Source organism: Strigops habroptila, chromosome 4 (assembly GCF_004027225.2).
Source record: "Strigops habroptila isolate Jane chromosome 4, bStrHab1.2.pri, whole genome shotgun sequence".
Classification (NCBI taxonomy): Eukaryota; Metazoa; Chordata; class Aves; order Psittaciformes; family Psittacidae; genus Strigops; species Strigops habroptila.
In genome coordinates this window covers 10,540,659-10,555,414 of record NC_046358.1, presented here as the reverse complement: position 1 = coordinate 10,555,414, position 14,756 = coordinate 10,540,659, and the positions used below count along the sequence as shown (strand labels likewise).

Here is a 14,756-nt window from a genome sequence, read left to right as displayed (position 1 = left end):
AGCAGGGTGTTCATGATGGGTTGAGCCCGGTCTTGTAGGATGGGCTTGGTGCACATGGGAGGAGGGTGCTAATTGTGCCTTGGCCTCTGCTCTGGGAGGCTTCCACCAACCTGGCTTGTTCCTCTGGGCTTCATTGTGGGCTGAAGCTAATGAAGCGGCTGGTGTGAGCTGCTGAAGCGCTGGTGGATTTGCTAGAGCACTGCCCTCTGGAAACTGCTCGGCTGACGTGGAGTTTTGTTTCTTTTGCAGAATGAAGTCACAGGGGAATCGTTAATTTGAGGATAGCAGAAGGCATTGTATTATATTTTGCCAAATTAAAGCCTTATTTATGTTTTCACCCTTTCTACTTCGTCAGAAACACTGAACAGAGTTTTGTCTTTTCTAATCCTTGTTAGACTACTGATTTAAAGAAAAACCCCAACTCTGTAGACACCTCCAGAGTTTAGTTTTATAATAAAAACAAACCTGTTTGGATAATTAGACCTTTACATTCCTGGAGAGACAGTAAACACATAGTCTTTTATCTTATTTTGCTCAATAAAACTTGTTCAGAAGACTCCAATGTGGTAGAGTCAGCGATGTGATATAACATTTTAATACCGATGTTGTACACTGTTTTACTGGATTACATTTTTGGGATTAGCTGCCTCTGACTTCAACCTTGAGTAAACACTCTTTTTTTTTTTTTTTTTTTTTTTTTTTTTTCTTTTTTGTTGCTAATGTAATCAGTTTTTGTAATGGTGTCAGCAAATAAAGGGATGCTATTATTCAGGGTGTTCCTGCTCTCTTCTTTTAACTGGACATGGATGACTCGGGTGAGATTTCCACCTCTCCCCTCCCTGAAACAAGCATTGTGCTGCACTCAGTGTACTTATTTCTGGGCAGAGGAGGAGGCACGAGCTTGAGAAGAGGCAGACTGGGGCCCTTGCAAACTTCAGAGTGAGTCTTCCTTTTAAAGAAAAGATACTAAGGTTTTAAAAATAGAAGAAATCTGCGGCAAACCATCACGTGAGCTGTGATTCCATGTCATGTGTTGTCTTTGGGGGAAAATCTGAGACTACAAGGGGAAGGAACAGTTAGAAGCATTGGGTTATATGGCAAAGCCAGCTTTTGTGGGAGTGTTGGAAGAGCCTGCCCAGCTGCCTGCATTGTGCAGAGTATCTCTGTTTGCCCCAGACCTGCCTCCTGAATGGGAGTCTGTGGTGGAAGGACTTTCATGGGGGTGGTTTATGTGCTCTGTTACTGAGTGCTTTGTTGGGAACAAATGGGGGGGGGACATGGGACAGGGATTCTTCTGGGGGTGTGGGGGGAGCAGGTGGCCCTCCTCTGCTTTGGGTTTTTGTAAGTGTGTTTTGGAGGAACCCTTCAGTTCTGCAGGAGATTCTTCCGTATGCAAGTTGTTGCTTAGCTCTTGATAACACTTGAGGAGATGATTATCTGAGAGAAGGCAACAAAACAGGAGCCAACATGAATTAATTGTAGAGGTAAAATGGTTCAAACTGCTCACCCTGAGCTTTTCACACTCGCACCTTCATGGGATTATTGGTATTTTGGTCCTTTCTTACCCCCCCCTTCACCGTACAAGGGGTGAAGAGAAGAAGTTTCTTCCTTACACAGATCCAGTGGTTTCCTAGATGATGCAAGTCCTGTTGAGAGTTTTGAAATAGCTCAGAAGAGGGAGAGAACTGAAAAACATGTGTGTGTTCACAAAAGCTACCCTTGGATTTCAGCTGTAGCCTTTAAACTGTTCATGTTCTTTGGAGATGTTATTTCATTGAGTAAAAACTCAAGTGCTATTAGTCTGTCTGATACGTGGTTTGAAGTAGAAAGCATTTCTACTGCCAGGACACTCCCTGCAACTAGATCTAAGGAAAACCTGAATCCTGGAGGCTCTGTGCACTTGCCCAAGTTGTGGTCAGAGGCTGATCCTTTGGCAGGTGTCCAGACACCTATTTTGGGAGGTAAGTGGCTTAATGGTTCCATGCAGGTTTGACTGTTTTGAAACTATGAACATAACCCACAAGCTTCAGTAATGGTGCTTCGGGCTGGGTTTTTGTGTTGCTCTGATTGCTGCCCTGCCCATCTGGAGAGCCCCCATAGCCACCCCAATTTGGAAGCTCCTCCTCTTTGAAGCTTTTGTCACTTAGTAAAATATGTGGTCATGGAGGTGGTGTGGTGGTCATGTGGGAGAGCAGACCTGAGTTTCTGCTATCATACGTGTTTCTAGTGTGCAGTTGGGTGGAAGATCCTTCCCCTGATTCACATACTCCCCTTTGGGTCCTCTGTGCTGTCTTGGCTGTTTTTTGCTGCTTTCCCCTTACGGATAAGGGCAATGGACGGCAGGGACTCTTCACAAGGAGCTGTTTCCCATCCTCCTTGGGCTCACCAGGTAACAATTCTCCCCTTGTATGTGCATACCTAGTCCAGGGATGCTGAGAGCCTTCCTGCACATCTTGCCACATATGTTGCTGATTGGAGGGCATGCAGAGATGGGCACTAGTGAATTCTCTGCATCAGTAGCCTCCCTCCCTGCATTCACGTGGCTTTGGAGGTCCTGGGAAAGCTGGTGGTAAACAAGACACAAGTTGCATGTGTACCAAGTGATGCAGGGTTGATTCACCTGTATGTATCCCCAATGTGGTGCTGTGAAGGTGCAGCTGGAGCTGCTGTGTTCATCCTGCCTCCCTCTCTGACCCACTGAGGACTAGGGTCTCCAGGTAAAATGATGTCCCTTGTTCCTAAAAAAGATGGGTTTGGCAAATGCTGATGGTGCCTTTTTCAAGGAAGAAATGCTCCTGGAAGGGACAGCAGTGTCTGGGATGCCTCTGGATACAGCCTTTGGAGGAGCAGAGGCAGCGTGAGTGAGGAGATGGAAATGTGGCTGTGTCTTCAGACTCTTGATTTTTCTGTTGGGTTAAGCTGCAGAGCAGGGAGTGAAGGTGCTGCTGCAGTGCGTAGTTTAAAGGGGAGAGATTTGCAGTATCATTCCCTTTCTGTCTTGGCAGAAATCCTCCCAAGAGCAGACACAAAATCTTTCGTTTTGAAGTTTAAGTGCAGGTTTTTATTTTGCTTTAGGAGGTGCCCTGAGGTATTCAAGGCAGCTGTGAAAAGATCCCTGGAGAAGCACAGCTAAGCAAACCCTAATCCCCTCTCTGAAGGGTGAAGAGAGGTTAGGATGGTTTCCCAGGAGCAGTGGGAAGAGGGTTGGATGCTGTTTCATCTCAGTGTCCTCTCCAGCCCTTAGTACAATGCAGCTGGTGGCAGCCACCTCTCAGATTTGGAAGGCTTTAGCTTGCTGATTTGGTCACTGAGAAATCCCTCTTCTTTGAGCATCAGGTGAGATAAAACGTGAAGACGAAAACCCAAAGTGGTGTCTATGTGAGGCTGATTCATCAGTGCAAAGGTAGTTGGTACTTGGTGTGTTTTCCCAGTTCCTGTCTCTCTGCGGAGCTCCAGCCCTTGGTTCCCAGCCAGGCCTGGAGCTGCAGCAGGAGGCAGGTTGGTCTCTGCCCGCGCTAGGGGGAGACAATAGCTAGTGGATACAGAGACACTTCTCTTGGAAAAAGCCCAAATGGGAATGTTCCGATGCTGGCAATGGATTTTTTCTTTAAACTGCAAGGCCGGGGTGATTTGTGCTAGGAGAAGGTGTGCACGGTAAGCCGCATGTGATTCGGTGCTGAGCACTTTACAGTGTGGTGCTGGCTATTGAGTGTTGCTGAGCCAAATTCATGTACAAAACTGGCTTCTCCTTTCTGTGCTTTATCAGCCCCTTCAAAATGGAAATGAGAAACGCAGGGGAAGGCCCTGAGCTGTCTGTTTACTCTCACTGAAGTTGTGCTGCCTCCTCTTCATCCCTAAGCACAAACCTCCCACCCTTTCCCTGCTGTATCCAGCAGACGTGAGCAGTAAGTTGTTTATCTAGTAGCTGCTGTTGGGCTTTCTCAGGCAATGACTCACTCAGCTATTTATTATTGTGATTAAAAAAGAAATCTCATGCAGCTTGAATTCAACCCCAAATAACTCAAATGATTTTGCCATAAAACCCCCTTGCAATGACGCAACTGTCTTTTTTTTTCTCCCCGGGGCTGCTGGTACTGTGGGGGGTGCTGGTGGTCCCCGTGTCCCCCTTGCTTGGTGTGTGACCTTGGCTGCCTTTTGCAGTCTTTGCAGTGCTGTTCTCAGCCAGCTGTGCATTTCCTTGAATCATTTATTTGTTGGAGTGAGTCCAGAGGAGGGCACAAAGATGCTCAGAAGGCTGGAGCACCTCTGCTATGGAGACAGGCTGAGAGTGTTTGGTTGTTCAGCTTGGAGAAAAGAAGGCTTCGGGGAGACCTTAGAGCAGCTTCCAGTGCCCAAAGGGGCTAAAAGAAAGGTGGAGAGGGGCTTTTAACAGAGGCATGTAGTGATAGGACAAGGGGAATGGCTTTAAACTGACAGAGAGCAGATTTAGATTAGATATAACGAAGAAGTTCTTCCCTGTGAGGGTGGTGAGGCCCTGGCACAGGTTGCCCAGAGAAGCCGTGGCTGCCCCCTCCCTGGCAGTGTTCAAGGCCAGGTTGGACACAGGGGCTTGGAGCAACCTGGTGTAGTGGAAAGTGTCCCTGCCCATGGCAGGGGGTTGGAACTGGGTGGTCTTTAAGGGCGCTTCGGACCCAAGCCATTCTATGATTTGCTGCTCTCCAAGTCTCTTACCAGGCTGGTTTTGGCAGGGCTCTGCCTTTCACATTGGACAGTCGGGTTAAAGTGGGGCTCTTCTGCAGGTCTTGGTGGAAGCTGTGAGGGGGCAGAGCTGCTGCTGGCCAGAGTTTCTAAGGGAGCATCCAGAAGGTGAGAAACGCCATTTCTTGCTTGCTTTGTTGGCTTCAATATCTTGGCCAATCTTAGCCAAGATGCAAAGTCAAGAGTCAATCCAACTCCTAGGTAAGCATGGCCAGCACTGTACAGAAGCTCCCCTTCATTGTTTGGGCCCCTTGACATACTCAGATTTGTTTGGTTAAACAACTTCCAGCAAACATCATGTTCATGCGTCCAGAGCATGCCTGTGCCCTGTCTGGATAGGAAAGGTCTTGGGGAGAAAGAGTCTCTGGTAATACTATGGGATGCTAAGGTTCCAAAAGCTTTAAAATGCAATGGAGATGGCTTGAATGCTGGAATACTAGTAGCGTGCTTTCATCTCTATATGGAGATTTAGCTTGCTCTGATAAATCCCTGTGGATCCTATGTCAGCTGTGGCTGGGCTCCCCTGTTGCAGTGGCCAGGGAGGGGTAATGATGGGTGAGGGTCACTTCTTGGAGGGAGGAGGGTTAGCCAAGTGTCTTCATGGTGTTTTATTTCCCAGAGTTGGTTAAAGTAAGTCTGGACTGACTTCCTGAAGCAACAGATCATACTGCTTTTGCTGAGAGCTCTGCCTGCCCAGGGGCAGGACTGGAGACCAAGAGGTGGCCTCAGCCAGTTGGAGCTTCATCTGGGTCATAAAGGCCTTGAGGAGTTTCCTGTGTCTATGTGGGAGACCAGGAGTACAGGAACAATCCATGGGAACGCCAAGACCTGCTCGAGTGATTGCTGAGGGAGGTCCCCTTCCAAAATCCACTTCTCATTCCCAGCCATTCCCTTAAACCAAGAGCATGTGGCCAAACCAGTGACAAAACCCTTGCGAGGTGCAGGTGTTGCAGGCATTCCTGCTCCCATAGCTGGGAAAGAAATCATGCCAGCCTGATGGATGTTTGGGTTTCCCTCCAGTCCCTGAAACTCTGTCTTCCTGACAGCCATGAGCATTTTCCACTTTAAGCCCATCTCCATCATTCACAGGGACGAGGGATGTCCTGCTGCCCCAGCCTTTGCCAGGCAGCTCCTGCCTATTGTGTGTCAGCACTGGTGTGCAGCTGGCTGCTTCAGCAGATGTCTGGGAGAAGCTGCGGTCTTTTTGGGGTGGATTGGGTGTGCGGTGACATGAATCTGTACAAAGGACTGGTTTCATTTTTGTTTATGTTTTTATTTTCATGTTTGTATTTCTGCAGATGTACGTTTGGGAAGGTGCTGAAGTCCCTGCTCAAAGGGAGCCTGTGCTGATCTCCCCTCTGCTTGGCTTGAGTGCAGGTTGTGCTTTCAGCTCATGTATCCACAGTGCAACCTGCACGTGGTTTCTCAATGCTGTTTTCAGCTTCCTGTGGGGATGCTTCTATTTTTGGAGCGGTTGCACCTAAAAATACATCTTCAGGCTCCTGGGGAAGCTGGCTCTTCATTGTTGAGGAGCTAATTAAACAGGGGGGAAAGGCAGGCCCTCAAGCAGGACCCGTTCCATGCTCGTGAAGGTTTATATATATATATATTATTTTTTTTTCTTCCTTTTTGTGATGATCCATGTTCTTATTGCTCTACAAGAGCAAGGGCCGGATCTTTACCCTTCCTCTGTAGGAAGAGCAGGGCTCACAACCTGCATGCTTGGGCAGTAACAATTGTTTTTGTGCAGCTCTCACCCCCCTATTCTAGCAGGACCTATTTGGACAGAACATCCATCGCCACCTCAACCAAGCTTAAAGCAGAGAAAAGAAATAGCCCAAGACCATTTCAAAGCTTATATTCAGAGCCAGCTGTGTTTCTGTGGTATGTTAATGCTGCCTGGGGCCATCCTTGAAGACCTGATCTCTTGCTTAAGCAAATAGGCTTGTCCTAATCCAAGCCCATTGAAAACAACTGCTGCATCAGGTGCTGGGTTATAATTCTTTTAAAATCAATAAATATTTCAGGAGCAGAGGGAGCAGGTTCAGATCAGCAATGCCAGTCCTGGCTGGTCATTATTAATTCAATGGATGCAGTTGTAAACAGGCTGAGGAAGCACAACAGCCGAAACAAGCGCTGCTTCCCCACATCGCTGAGATGTTTTGCTGGATCTTCAGCAGGTCTGAATGGGACCACCAGCCTTCTGCCAATTATTAGACATTGAAATAAAACAGTTGTTTTGCAAATGCCTGAGTCTGTATCCTTGATGCCAGGTTTTATAAAGCCGTGTACAGCAGGATTTTGCCTCCAGTTTGTCCTAAATTGTCAGCTTTTGGGCTCCTATGGTGGAGTGATAGTCTTGGATTAAGAAGACTCTGCAACCTGCTGGCTGCACTGACAACAGCAGCTCAGTCCTCATTCCCAACCCAGCAAGGCATTTCGTTACTGTGAACTTAAGTTTCCCCAGCTGGAATAAGGAGAAACTGATACTTCTCTTCTTTCAAAGCATGTTTAAACGTGGTGGGGAACAACAGGAAGAGCAACCTGCTGTTGGAGTATGTGGAGAGCCCAGTTCCTCTCTTTAATAAGTGCCTGTAGAGAATAAGCCTGAAAATGGGACTCCTGGGGAACAGAAACTTCTATATGTGTATATATATATGTGTATATTTGATTTATTACATATTTTGTATATTATGTGCATATATCTACACATGCACATGCCCCACCTCCTCTTTCCTCTTACTTTGCTGGAGAAGGTGGTTGGGCTCTGTGCTGATGCTGGGGGGTGCATGGCTGGCGCATGGCTTTGCAGCAGTGTCCCTGTATGACGTGTAGCACAGTGCTCTGGTCTGGCTCTCTGCCTGCTTGACAAGAGGTGTCTTTTGAAGAGCTTCGCAGCACACAGGTGTATTTTCAGCACACACATAGGTGTTGCTGCCAGGTGCTCGGGGCTGTACAGGCAGAAAGACAAACTGTTCCCAAAGTTTTCTTTGCTCTGAGATTCCTGTTCTAGCCAGTCGGGGCAAGTTTATCATAAATCTTGCTGTATTCGACGTTTTTTGGCAAGTCCCTGTGTGCAGGGTTGTGTAACCAGTGTCTTGGCTCCTTTTGGAAGCTGAAGCAATGTCATCCATTATGGCTAGGTAAAGGGGTGAATCCTATGGGGCTGAGATCAGGAGAGGCTTCCCTTGTGACTGTGTATTTAGCACATCTTGTGCCAGCTGGGGCTCTAGTCGGATACATAAACACATATCATATATATACATATACATCATATATTCATGTATTTAACCCTTAAGATTAGAGTGCTAGTTCCTAATTTGAAGTCAACATCGTACAAGGATGGGTAAATACAAGCAGAAATTTTTTTCCTTACCTTTTTGCTTAAGATCTGTGTTACAGGCTCATCTTTTACTACCTAAACCCGCATTTCAGGATCAGCCTTTGGCGCTGTCTTGGCTCTTCTGGCCCCATGGCCAGCAATAGGCTGCTGTGACAGCAACCGGCATTAACACGAGGGCTACTCTTAATTACGGGAGCTGCTGTTTATCTCCACAGCTCTGTTTGCTGCTGACAAAAGCCAGCTCAGGAGGGGGGTCTCTTGTTAATAAGCTGCGTATGCACCCCAGCAGTGATATATTGATGTATTTTTAATAAATATTCTCTTTTAAAGGGCCACATATGTATTCTGTGCTAATCCGTTCATTACAAGAGCGCAGGGTGGCTCGAGAGGTCCATGTGCGTGTGCCTTGCAAAGTTGGTTTTCATATTCATTGCTGGTATGTTAGATCTTGTACTTCCTGAAGGGGAGAGATGATGACAGTAATAATGACTAGCTGTGCTAATTATTGTCATCCTTGAAATTTAGAGGATGGAGGTGCACCGCCTCAATTAAGAAAAATGGGGAACGATAACCTGATAATAGAAAAACCTTTCATTAATCAGTCCCTCTGGAAAGAGGAGGCTCCTCCTCCATTTCCCCTTATTTGCCATTGCCAAACACATTCATTAGGATGGAATAATAGTGAGAGAAAGGAGGGTTAAGTTTTGGGGCAAGCTGCGGTGGTGGGAGAGGGTTGGCTTTGGGAGTGGGGTGATAGTAGGGAGCTGCAGGTGAAGGCTTCTCCTTGGCAGGAACCCATCTAGCAATGGGCATCACTCTGCTGGGATGGATGCAGTGGTAAGGATGTGGGGCCACATCAGTGCTGTCTAAGCTAGAGCAGAGCGAGTGCTGCTTATTCATGTAGGAAACCTGAAGTTAGTGGGATGGAAAGGCACATTAAACCTTCCTTCCTGGTGTTTGCCTTACTCCCCCACTCAGGTTGCATGGACCTGAATTTTGCTAAAATCTGATTAAAATATTCTGTTACCATTTGCTCACCGGCTGCATGATAAATGTACTGTGTACATTGTGAGCAGAGCGATGGGCATCTTATGAAATGGAGATGAGGGCTCAGATTAAAGCAGCTAAGCTTACGTAGACCAAAAACCATACAGACTTTGAACTGCTGCATCCCGATTTTATTCAATGTTTTCCACTCATTTGTTTGTTTTTCCTCTACTTTCATCATGTTTTTTCCACAAAAACCCCTTTTTATGTGAAACTCCTGATTCTTTTCTTGTTGCTGCTGACTGGGGAGATTGAGGTATCCTGTAGGTAGGAAGACTTTTAAAACAGGTTGGTACTTGACAGAAGAAAACATTCCCGACTCCGTACGAGCGAGTCTTTCTTTCCGTGGTGGCTGTCGATGGATCCAGTGTGCTGGTCGATAATAATAGAACACTGCAATTGCACAACTTCCTACCTCTGTATCCCAGCCCTGCAGCATAGACACTTAATGAAGAGCATCTTAATTAATTGTCTGAAATATTTACACATCGCACAGAGCGATGGTAGGGCCGATGGTGTGTGTCCTGCCAGTTTTAAGTAGGTTGGGATGATTCATGTCTTTTCCTACCTGGCTTTAAGTTGCTTGGTTACCAGATGCAGGTGCAAGCAGTGAAGGCAGCCTTGGCTTTCCAGGAGCCTTCTGCCTGTGTGGTCAGCTCTGCGCTCAGTGGCTTGGAGCTACAAGATTGGACAAGCATCAACCTGGCTAAGCTGCAGCAACCTGGAAGGGAATTTGGGAGAGGTGTGAGCTGCCTCTCGCTCCTCTGCCAAGGTGGGAGTGAGTGGTTGAGTCCCTGAGAGATGTGTGCTGTTCCCTCTTGCCTTTTCCAGAAGTTTTGGTAATGAGGACATTGATTTTTCTCATGAGAAGCAGACCCACAGCAGCTGGAGATGCCTCATGGCACAGAGCAGGTATGGAGGGCTGCTACAGTACTTGCCTCCACAGAGCTTCTTTCGGGGGGGTGGAGCACGCTGCCACTCATGAGCAGGGTTGTCCCCGTGTCCTCTTGGGTTTAGGTGCTGCTGTGGAGAAACCCTGGGCTGGGAAATTGCATTCATGGATGGCTGCTAATGTGGTTGGAGTCTGCACTCAAGGGCGATGCTGATGGGTGCAGGTGATGCTCTGAGAGCTTTTGCTCTGTCACTGCTGAATCTGGGTAGCATCACGCATCCTTTGTGGCTGCAGGAATGGGGTTTTGGCTGCACCTTTGGTTTTTTATCTGAGGGGTTTTATTTTGTTTGTTTGGGGTTTTTTTCCCCCCTCTTTCTCTGCGGGCAAAGAGGGAGCCCGAAGGGGAAGGATTGCCTCCTGTTCTTTTTGGAGGACGCTTGGTACTGGAGGAGGAGGTGGCGATGGAAATGAGTCATCCGTCTAGCAGGTCGCTTCTCCCACTTCAGCGCTGCTCCCACGGGAGAAGGTGGTGGTTCTCCTTCCTCATCAGGGGAAACAATAAAGCTGTCGTAGCCCATTGTTTCCTGCAGTGTGAAGCCCCAGTTGCTTTCAGCGATGCCTTCAACGAGAGCAGGTCGGGACCCTTTGGTGGGGGCACTGTGGCCCTCCAGTGCCATTGCACACTTCCCAGCCTCAGGGGGATTTGTGGTTTTGTGCTTCACCTAAGGGGAAAAAACCCCCAAAGCAATGCTTTTCAAGCAGGGTGAGAACCAAAGCCCTCCTCTCCAACAGCTGGCAGCACAGTGCAGGTGCAGGGCAGGGTTGTAGTGATGCTCTCCCAGCTGCTGGTGATTGGCAGCATGGAATGTCCTGAGCCATATGTAGTTTCTGTGTATTTAGGCAGCCATCCATGACCTTATTCAGTCCCTCCTTAAGCCCACCTAACCCTGGTGTCCTGAGGCAAGGAGATCCATTGATTAAATGAATGGACTTGTACGTTTCCATCATTAAATCCTGTACGAGCCTTGGTCCTGTGTTTGCAACTACAAATGCGAACAAAGCTTTAAAAGCCTAAAGAGATTTGTTCCAGAAATTCCTAGCATATTTTAGCAGCTCCTGGAAACTGATTTCATATTTAGCACGAATGCTTCCCTGGCCCCTGTGAGCAGAAGGTGAGCTAACAGCTCATGCAGCAGCTGCTGATGCCACAGCTGATTTTAGCCCCACATTTGGCAGCTATGAGCAAATGAGCAGAGCCTGCCTAAAGGTTTTGGCTTTGCAATCTTCACCCCCCTGCCCTGTGGCAGGGTTTGATTTGCGCAAGCGGGTGCTGCTCTTTTCCTTGGTAAAAGCTGGATTAAGACACTGGTCTGGGTCCCCAGGAGTCTGAAGCAGGTGGTCATTAGCAGACACCAAGAAATCACATTGAGCATCTTCTCAGGGCTCTGTGTGCTGCTTCAATCAGTTGTCCCAATGACTGTACATGTTGGGTGAAGCAGCAAAGCCTGATGGCTTTTTGTCAACTATTGGAGAGCCCTTCAAAAGTACATGTGTGGAAAGAGATGCAATCAGATGGGAGATGCCACAGCTGGTCCAAAGATGCTTGGCTCTGGGAGAAGCTGAGCCTGTCCCTTCATATTTTTTCATTCTTTAGGACAAGCAGTTGTCATGCAAGGATTTTGGGGAAAGAATTGTCTCAGAGGTTGGAGAAGCATAGAAGAGGAAGGCTGGTGACAATTTCAGGTGGTGCAATAGTCAGTTTTGGACTCAGGGAAGGGAAATAAGGGGTGTCTCTGGCTCCCGTGGCTGCTGTGTATGGCAAGAAGGAACATTGCCTTTTCTTCAAACATCAACCAGTGGTGGTTTTCCTTGGTAGCACTCTGTGGCTGGCGTGATCCATGGTGGAGACATCATCCCTGTGAGACAGAGGGGGCAGGTGGAGGGTTATGGTGGGCTCTGTGGAGTGACTGGGGCTGCGAGGGGGATGATAGAAACAGGAGCCACACACAACTCCAGCAAGCCCAGGTGCCTTCTTGCTTAGGTGGCTGCAGGAGATGTCCTTGGCTGTTGTTTGATTTTTCTCAGTAACTTCTTTGGTGTGACCCCAGTTCTATGTGAAGACAGTATTTCCACCTGCAGCGATGGCCTCTCACAGCCCTTGTTTCGGGCAGCAATATGTGCTTCCGCCTGCTCTGGATGCTGCTGGGACCTCCTGAGGCTCTGCCACTAGTGGTTGGTAGGAGGAGCCAATAAGACTCCTGCTGTTTTGTGGGGCCAGGGGATGGGGTGAGATGGGATTAAGGGAATCAGCAGAGGGTGGGCATAGGGGGCTTTGGTCCTGCTGCCATGGGGTGTGCACAGAGGGTCAAGGCAAGTGATGTGCCCACAGAGAGGCTGGAGCGAAGTCTGGGGTGGGTGTCTGCTTTGGTGCATCAAATGTTGGTGATGCTGGAGACACCAGACATCCAGTCTTTATCCTCCTCTTTCTCTTCCTTCTCATGCTCCTTCTTCTCCTCCTCCTCCTTTTCTTGCACCATGGAGCTGCCTTTTTCCGTCTTCAGGCCTCTGCTCCCATCCATAACACTGGTGAGAGCAGAGGTTTCACCAGCAGGACCTATGCCACTTCTGTGTGTGAAACGGACTGTGCTGGTACAAACACCCTTATGGGAGGTTGCTCTGAATCCAGGGTCCTTGGTGACAACTGGGTTTCCTGGCCAGTGCCAGGGCTGGGTCCCTGCCCTCCTCAAGGTCTGCAGAAGCTGACGTCTGTCAGTGCCTGGCAGCATTCAGGCTGATTTCCAGCTCAAGGAGGAGGTGACCTTGCTAGGGACATTTGGGGATTAAGAAGAAACTCCCTGCCCTTGCACGCGTGGTTGAGCCCCATCGGCACCACAAGAGCATGGGCCACAGCAACCCGCTTCCTCCTTCTATCCGTCCATCCATGTGCTCACAACTCGTTCTCTGACACCGGTACCTGCTGTCCTTTTGGCTCTGCTGTGCCAGGAAAGGTGAGCACTGATATTAATCTCTAGATATTTTCTTTGGCAATTTATAAAGTGTAGCTCGAACTAAAAAGCCTATTGTAGCAAATAGGAGGCTTCTTGTGTGGCATCCTTGAATAGGAGGGGTGTTATCCTGTCCCCATGACAACGAGCATTTGAATTAAGAGCCGTCTACTCCAAACAATTTACTGTCACATGGTTTGGAGGAAACACTTTGAAACCCTTGTAGTCTTTTCAATAGGCTTGATTGTTAGCGTCTCCCAAACTTAATCATTAACAGGGCTCTGCAACAGATAATTACTGTGCTTTGCATTTTTCTGCCCCGCACGTGACTGGCGCAGTCCGGGGGACCCAGGTCACCTTTAGTTCTTTCTCCTCTGTGAGGAGGTGCATGAGAGAAGCGGGTGATGGACTTTGGCCAGCCTGAAATATTTGGGCAGTAGCTTCATGCACTACAGGACGGATGGTTTTCAGGAGGGGAGGCTGAGCCCTGCCTCGAGGCGATGTCTCCTGGAGTGTCCACGTCATGTGTGGGACTTCCCTCCCCTGGAAATAGCCAACTGCCATGTTTCCTTGCCCATGCAGCAGTCATAAACAAGGGGTTTAAAATATATCCTAATGCGTTGCCTAATTATAGGGCTTGGTGTGGAGGACAGTTGTGTGCTGACTGAGCTACCTGGAAGTGCCAGCCTTGTGACGGCCACACTGGCTGCTCAGTTTTTATTGCGAGAGGGACAGTCATTTTGCATCCCATGGGAGAACCATCTGTGGGGTGATCCCAGCAGGACCCGACATGCCTGAGCATAGGACTTGTCCCCCAGCCACCGTGAGCCGGTGGGAGCATTGGTGCTGCCCTGGTTCAGCCGATGGGCTCCCAGCAGTGTGGCCAGCAGGCAGACAGCAGCCGGCTGCAGTGGCGGTGCCCCCTTGTCCTGCATTAATATGATTTGCATTGTGTGGGAGCAGGTGGTGACAACCTCATTTGCAATTTCAGTGCCTGCCACATGTCCTTTCAGAAACGGTGTTGTTTTAACAGGGTGTTAAAATAGATGGGGCCTGGCCAGCCGGCCTGCTGCTGTGAAAAGAAACAGGCTTGAAAGAGCTTTGTGCACCTTCAAAACATGCTTGTTGTGGATAAGATGTTCTCGTTCCCATCTCTCGTTGGCCAAGGCAAGTGATGCTTGGGAGCAGCTTGAACTCAGTGGGTCAATAATGTAATTGGCACCCTTGTATGCTGCAATCTATCAGGTGATGTGATTACATCTCCACTGGTTGCAGGGTATAACACATATTACATCACAGTAATAGATGTGTTTCAAGGATTCAGTTCTTCTGCCTTTGGAAATACATATCTTGCTCCACCCTGCATGTGTGGGGAGCCAGGGATAGCATTATCCCATCCCACTGGTCTTTTTGGCCAATGTTATTGCTTGATTAAGAAATATTTGTGTTTTACTTTGCCTTTAGAATGGAAACCCTGGTGACTTTTCAGGTGGAGAGTTGATGTGGGGAGGCAGCGCTGGGATGGATGTCACTGCGGATTGGCATCCTGCTCTGTCCTGCTGTAGGTCTCTGCCTGCAACTGCTGCAGAGGAAGAGTGGAGTAGAGGGGGAGAATCGCTTCCCTCGACCTGCTGATTGTGCTAATTTTGATGTAGCCCAGGATGAGGTTTGACCCGGGAGGTGATGGAAATCAGAGGAATGATTTCCCCAGGAGCAGCCTGTTGGCCTTTAATCTATTAAAGCCCTGCTC

At 48.4% G+C, this 14,756-nt stretch overlaps 1 protein-coding gene across 10 annotated transcripts in view; it reads left to right on the top strand.

Annotated features, from left to right (window-relative positions):
- Positions 1-597, top strand: part of KTN1 (kinectin 1) — a 79,791-nt gene extending 79,194 nt beyond the window's left edge. For all 10 annotated transcript variants that reach the window (XM_030483194.1, XM_032919883.1, XM_030483196.1 and 7 more), the window contains one exon: positions 250-597. In XM_030483194.1, the coding sequence (XP_030339054.1) occupies positions 250-254 (5 nt within the window). In that variant the 3' untranslated portion in view covers positions 255-597. The remainder of the gene's footprint in view (positions 1-249) is intronic.
- The last annotated feature ends 14,159 nt before the right edge of the window (positions 598-14,756 follow it).